Here is a 7,655-nt window from a genome sequence, read left to right on the forward strand (position 1 = left end):
ATATGCCAGTGCCAAGTGCCTTAACATTTCACCCTCATTACTTTGGACTAAGTAGTACCATGCCAGCATGATTATTTCTGGTTTAACACGCAACAGACTGAGGCTCAGAAAGATGAAGATGACCAAGTTATTACAGCCTGTAGGTATGGAAGTTAGAATCTCAGGCCTGTCTAATTGTCTCTTTCCTGTGTTATATGGCATTCTAACTTTTTCATGTGTAAAATGATGGCTCCTTAATTATTATATTCCCTTCCATTTCAAGTGATTAATATTAGATATTAAATAATTTGATGCAAAAATCAACAAGCCAGTAAAAGAACCAGAAGGAGTTTGATGCCTGGTGATCTAAACTTTCTCAATAGACATAATTTTGAACTAAGCCAGAGAATATTTTACCTAAACAATAGAGAAGTCAAACCACTGACTGTAAAAGTGTGAGCATACTTGCCCTTTGGTGGAGTGTGGTAGAGGACAGCATGGACTCTGGAGTTAGATGGTTGAGCTTCCCGACTTAACAGCAGTTGACACTGTGGGAAAGCGCCACTCTCTGAACCTGTTTCCTCATCTGCAAACAACGTGGGATAGTGGCACTTTTTCAGGGCTAGAGTCTTCCCTCAGAAAATGTGAAGTACTTCAAACAGATATGTAACAGACTAAGCTGTCATTGTTGTGTCATGAACTTCTCGCGATTATTTGGAATTGATATTGAAAAGATGCCATTTTATTCCATAAGAAAAACATTATTTACAGTCTATACTTGGAAAATTTCTAGTCAAAGTTGAACTATCAAAAGTAGCCTGAGGTTATATATCTGCAATAAAAGAGAATAAAATTCAGCTGGTAACATACAGAGGTGACTTTGGTTGGTCCACGTCAGTGAACCCCTACTTCAGTCCTGTGTTCCACAGTCCTTGTCAATCAATCTCTCTAACTCCGGTCATCCCAGGAGCATCTGTCTCTAGTTCTTGTGACTTATTTCTGAACCACTCAATGTTTGTAACAGTTACTTTACTTATTTCAGATTCTTACTAAAATACATTATTAGCTATTTTGTTACATAATATTTATCAAATTATATCGAATGTTTTCCATATTAATAGGATAACCTACTAATTCTATTGAAAGTTTATATGACAAGTCATTTAGATTTATTTCTTCTAAGTCTTCCTACTAAAGTAAATAACAATCATGTCCTGAAAACACAGCTTCAAATTTTGATTTGGGGGGTTGAAGGCTTATCTCAGTAGTAGAACTCTTGCCTAGCATGCACAAAACAAACAAAGCAAAGCAAGAAAAGCCAATCTTGATATTCTGTTGTCTGACCTTGGTTAAATCATTTAACTTCCAGGGCCCTCATTTCCTGATATACAAAATGAAGAAGTTAAGCAGATAACTTTTAAAACTGTCCCAGCTTAAAAGATATTGTGTGATTCTGAATGCAGCTTCTTGCAAGCAGAATAAAATTTAATTACTTTTACCTGTTACTCTACCAAATAACATCTTAATATCAAGAAGGATAGTTTTCTTGTCAGCTACGTTCAATAACTGGTATACATAGACCATGTACAGATCTTATGTTTATCCTTATTGTCCATAAAAGAACAAGTACAATATCCCAGTGTTAGGCTATTTGGCTTGTTGGGGTTATCATAAGTACACATGGGATATTTGTATCACTAATATGTTTATGATATCTCAACATTGTATGCCATTTAAAAATATTTCTCTATTTAAACAATTTATTTTTTCCCTTCCCTTCCCATATGGACCCATTGCAACAATGAGATGTACAAGACATTATGTCAAAAAATGAACGTTACAACTTTGGCGTGGAGAGTAGGGTGGGGGCGGGGGGGGGGATGGGAAGGGGAGATGGGAAGAGATGAGAAGGGGAAACAAAGGAGGAGGCAACAATGCTTGATAAGAAATGTACTCATTACCTTGCTCATGTAATTGTAACTCCTCTGTACGGTATTTTCACAATTAAAAAAAATAAGTACAATAAAAATAAAAGTATTTCTCCTGCTGCATTTAGTCAAAAGTAAACTAATCTGCAAATGAACTAATTTCTGCACATAATCTATATCACATAGACACTTATTTAATAAAGTTTGCTTCTTTTTGTCTTCATGGTAACTAAATGAATTTGTTGTAATCTCATTTTTCTTCATGTTTTGATTTTAGAACTGAACAATATTTTGGGAGTCCAAGCGACATGGCTTCTACTGCAGAACACATCAGAGACAGAATGAAACTAGTTAGTCTCAAAAGGCAGCAGCTGGGACATCCTGAAATGGTGACCGCAGAGAGCTAATAGCTACAGCCTTCCACAGATCTGCAGCGCACACTCCCACATGACGTCGGCCACAATACTTTAAGATGCATTTCACAGCTGGATAAGCCTCATTTCTTTCCTGACACATTTCACTCTCCAGGCTAACACCTCCCAACTACCAAGGCATAATTATTTAACATGCTTTGAGACCATATACTCCAGGTATCTTAAAAGAAGGAATTTGTAAAAGTTGCACTGAAAACTTGCTTTCAAGCTTTACCTGATCTGTCAGTTAGTAGATAAACAACTGATACTAAGCTTTGAATGGTGCTAATAAGAATTTAGGAATTCTCTCTAAAAAAAACACAGTTGCCCTTCCTTCCCAGGCGATGTAGAAAATTTAGACTATAGTTGCACTGTTATAAGTAGTGACATCCTCAAAATTTTACTTTGTAATTCTTCAAAATTATTTTTATTGTGTCCATATGGAGAAATTTCTTCAGATCTTTGATATATCATATTCATTGAAAGACATTTTCCTATTTGTATTGATAATGTATTAAAAGTTGTTCGTGCTGAATAAAAAACTTCATTAAATGTCTTATTTAATTTGGTAGTTATATCCTATTTCCAAACATGAGTGCCTTATTAAAAAGGGCATTCCTAGGATTGTGAGGATGGTTTAATAATTGTTTTATCATGGTGGTTGCATGTATTTTAGCCAGGAAATTCATATGTAAGCATGTGTATATAATAAATAAGCATGTTTTTATAATAAAAATAGTTGTGAAGAACAAATTAGATATTTAAGAACTTAATAATGTAACACTATTTTTAATTTTTCTCTTTTTCAACTTGAAAACTACTATCCAAATTATTTGCTGCCCTGAAGATAGTTTGTCTTTGGGAGAGAAGAGCTGAGGAAGAAGGCATACATAATTACCGCAGTGTAATCCTGTATGTCTGGATAATATTGCTGGAACTAAAATAGGACTTGTTAGTAAAATTGAATTACTCATGAAAGACTAAAAACAAAATTCAATTCAGAAATTATCTAATCACAAGTATGAATCCTTTATAAATAAAACTTACTAAGAAATGGTAGTGGTTTTACATTTTATTAAGTTTAAATTATAAAATGCGTATAATTTAATTTGTTAATTTTTAATTCGGAAGATTGTTTTTTTTAAGAGTAAAAATAATTTTTAGGCTTGTGATCAGTACTATATTATGCAAAGAATTATGCTGGTCTCTTTTTGAGTTCTACAAATGTGTTCAAGTATCCTCTGATGCAAAAACCTCTCTGAACCTACTGCTTTCCAGCCTTCTTCACTGCCAGAGTTGTTGGAGAAATCCCTTTCCATCCCTCTATCATGTCATTCACTGCATATACAAGCACCTTAGTCTGGTTTTATACAGCTGTCAAATGGAACTGTTCTCTCTTCCAGTTACTGAACTGAATGTTTTTCTTCTCAATCTGTAGTCTGTGTTCCCTCCCTTTCTTTCTTTTTTGTTAATGTGTACTCTGCTGAGCACTCTTTCCCAATGTCTCCTTCCTCAAAGATGCCATTCTGTGCCATAACCGTGAGTACAGTTGTATAACTCATTTAGAATAGATCTACTAAATACGTTCCTTCTCAGATGCTGTCCCCAGAATGCTTCTGGCTCTTCCTTAACTATCTCATCCTTAGAGTTTCTATTTTATACCCATGTCCTGCATCACATATCTGGTCCAAAGTGCTTGCTATACATACTTTCAGCTGCCTAGCTGACATTTCAACATAGATGAGAGATTTATCATAGTTCTCACCTTCTGGAGTAATCGTAGTTATGGTGAAGCCTTGTTTTCCCTAGTCAAACATGCCAGAATGGAGCACAATTCTGCTGCCTCTGCTTCTAAGAACATTCAGGTTGTTCTTTCTGAATTTAATAATCCTCCTTTTGGGAGGATTTACTCCTATGAGTAGGACTTTTGTGAATCTTCCTTTCAATCTTTATGATGGTGCTAACCATGTTCTACAGTTTTGACCCTTATATTTTGAGGTGTTTTTGAGGGAAGGATTCTTGTCCTACTTATTCTGTACTTAGGATTTTGATCATGTGTGATAGATTTTCTATTTCTTTGTAGATTCTATTATAACCATAAGTCATAATTCTTGTTATAATGCATTGAAATGTGTTTAAACACATTTATTTCCTCATTGGAAGTGACTTACGAGGAAGTCATTTGACATTTTACATGCTTCAGAAATGCGGTTAATTTAGATATCAGTGACTATATTCAATATCAGTGTCTTCTAAATTACAGTCATTAGACTTTTTTATGACTTTGCCAAAAGAGGAACTGATTTATTAATAATTATACCATCAAGTCATAGATTTATAATTGTCCTGTTTGTATGTATCTTCAGCTCTCTGGGGTTATTTAATGCAAAAATCTGGAAATGTTATTTATAATTTGTATAGTTAGATATGTTGTTAGCAAAATGAATATTGTTCTTCATTTGTAAGGTTGCTGCTATTTTCTGTATGCATTTCTATTTATACTTGTACCCTTATGAATGAAGTCCAGCAATGCCCTAATATGACTCTTTCCTATAGGCCACAGTTCACTTAGTGGACCTCTGAAAGTAGTGAGTAATTACAGTCTGTTTGAAATCAGATGCTTTTTTGCATCATAAAATAACATGGGCCTGCAAATATAACAGAAAACTGGTCTATCTCCACAACCTTTTAGTTTAGCCATTCTTAGGGAATTACTAACCTGTTATGTTGTCGTGTTGTTTCGTATTTCTTTGTTTTGTTTTTTGATTTGAGACTTTTTTCTCTTTGGCCTTCTTATGTATTTTCTTCTGTATAAATCGATATAAAATTGCAGTTTCACATCTATTCTTTATACACATCTAACCCAGCAGAGTTGATGACTTTATTCTACAAGGGTGACTCCTGAGTGATAATGAGGAAATTGTTCAGTCTGCCAATGTAAAACACATGCAGGCTTAAACCTCATTGCTAGATAGAGGAAGTAGATTCTTCACTCATTTGCTGCTTTTTAACTTATCAGTCAACAGAAGATGTGCTATTTTGTTTATTTGTGTTATTAATATTGTACTCTTTAATAAGACCTTAACAATTAGATTACCTGCATGACAATTAAGTTCCCTAATAGTGCTAATAGGCAAATTATAGTCTCTGATTTACATCCATTGTAACCAATGGTAATGGTGCATATAGCTCCTTGTGTAGTCTACATTTGAGAAGCAATACAGGGTTCTCTAGTACACTGAAAGTTACTTGCCAGTAGAGGCTGGTTGGGTGTTACTGTGTACTTCCCCTGTCCTCACATCCTAACCAAAGTTAAAGCACTATTGCTATTAAAATACAAACATACATTGGCTTCTAAAGTTATCTACATTTTGACCCTGTTGAGAATGGTACAGGCAAAAACAAACAAAAAACAAACACTAATAAATACATCATCCATCATCTGTGACAAGGCATGAATGATTATGCTATCTCCACTTATGTCCTCAAATAAAATTCCTACAGGATGAAAATGTGGGCTGAACATAGCCAAATAGATGACCTAACTAGTGAGCTTGTCAGTGTTAACATTCAGTTTTAGAAATAAAGTTTCAGTGAGAGTGGAAGACAACCTGCTGGTATGTAGGCTGCCACATACCTTGATGTGACAAAACAAAAGTTTTTGCCTTGTTTGAGTTCAGTGGGTGCTCTAGAAAGGTCTAGACTTAACTGAGGCACAAATAATATCCCAAATTGAAGAGAAATAATCATAGAAGCCAAAACAAGAACTATTTTGAATAGAATGGAAAGAATTTGGACTTCAAAACTCTGGCTTTGGTACTTGCTGTGTTCTTGGTATTTAAAAAAAATCAGTGGAGGGGCTGGGAAGGTGGCTCAGTGGTAGAGTGCTTGCCTTGCATGCATGAGGCCCTGGGTTCGATTCCTCAGCACCACATAAGCAGAAAAAAGCTGGAAGTGGGGCTGACACTCAAGTGGTAGAATGCTAGCCTTCAGCTGAAGAGCTGAGGGACAGCGCCCAGGGCCCGAGTTCAGGCCCCATGACCAACCCAAAAAAAAAAAAAATCAATGGGGACTAAAATCTAGGAAATAGTCATAACCAAGTAAGTTCAATAATTATATATATATAACTCATTGGGAAACAAAATGTCATATAACATGGAAGATGTCATTGTAATTATATTTCTAGAGAAGCAAGTATTTGTTTTATCATAGGATGACAGGCATTGTTTATGTTTGTCCCATTTGTTTCATCTCCCCTCGCTCTCATCCTCATTTTACTGGTGTCAAAGAGAAAGGTTCATTTAGAATAACATATCTTAAATAAAAAGCATAGGGTTGATGCCCTTATCCCTATCTAAAAAGGCATTGAAACTAACATTCTCTGATTTCATGGAAAGATGGTAGAACTGTAAGCTGGAAGACTAGTAATGGGAATAAAATATTTTGAGATCAACATGACACAGTTCTGTTAATAAGCACAAGTAAAAAAATCATACTTAGGGTATATATTAAGAAATCAGTAGCAACCTATGGAAAAAAACCAAAAACATAAATCTGTGATATTTATAAAATGTTACAATATTTAAGTGAGGAAAAAAATGACGAGGTCACCATAGTGCTACATACATTTGGAGAAAAGCTATCTTGGCAAACTCAGCCAATGATTATAACAGGAAGACTAGTCCTGTAACAGACTTAGAACTGAGGGCAGTCTATTAGATCTCATAAATACAAGGGATGGTTTAAGACTGAAAAAGCCCATGGATGTCAATGTTGCTCAATATTTATGGAGTTTAAACAAACTTGAAAGCTTGAGAATAAACACTAGACCTTGTATTTCAAGAAAAAGCAGAACCAGTACTAGGACATGAAGAACTTTGACATCAGAAGGAAGTCAAAACTGTAACTAGATATTTTGAAAGTGAGTAAAGTTAGAGAATTAAGATTATTCTTGTGAGCTCTCATGAAGTAAGATTCAGCATACAATTCCTGTATGTCACAGTATAGGAATCCTTAGCATATAGTGAAAAATACGCAAATATTGAGAGCAGAGCTGTGAGAGGCTTTAAGTCAGATATGTATAAAACTTTCTGACAAGGGGGGTATTGAACTCTGAAGCTGATTCCTAGTGAATTTCAAGGAGGCATCTGAGAAGTATTGTCAAGGCCACACCCCAATCTTCAGAGTATTGGAAAGCAGCTCTACTTAAGAAGATCAGATGCCCTCCACTGAGAACATAGTGGCTTGCTCACTATACATGATCAAGCATCACATCTTTTATGATTACTCTGATTCTTTTTTTAGTGTAGAAATTCAGGCAAAAGACAATTTTCTT

The 7,655-nt window shown here is 35.0% G+C and overlaps 1 protein-coding gene across 2 annotated transcripts in view; it reads left to right on the forward strand.

Moving 5' to 3' along the window:
- The window catches only part of Sestd1 (SEC14 and spectrin domain containing 1), a 68,659-nt gene extending 65,450 nt beyond the window's left edge, over positions 1-3,209 (forward strand). For both annotated transcript variants that reach the window (XM_042688254.1, XM_042688255.1), the window contains one exon: positions 2,185-3,209. In XM_042688254.1, the coding sequence (XP_042544188.1) occupies positions 2,185-2,314 (130 nt within the window). In that variant the 3' untranslated portion in view covers positions 2,315-3,209. The remainder of the gene's footprint in view (positions 1-2,184) is intronic.
- Positions 3,210-7,655: the final 4,446 nt, after the last annotated feature.

The sequence above is a fragment of the Dipodomys spectabilis genome, unplaced genomic scaffold, assembly GCF_019054845.1.
Source record: "Dipodomys spectabilis isolate Male_0828 unplaced genomic scaffold, ASM1905484v1 ptg000115l, whole genome shotgun sequence".
NCBI lineage: Eukaryota > Metazoa > Chordata > Mammalia > Rodentia > Heteromyidae > Dipodomys > Dipodomys spectabilis.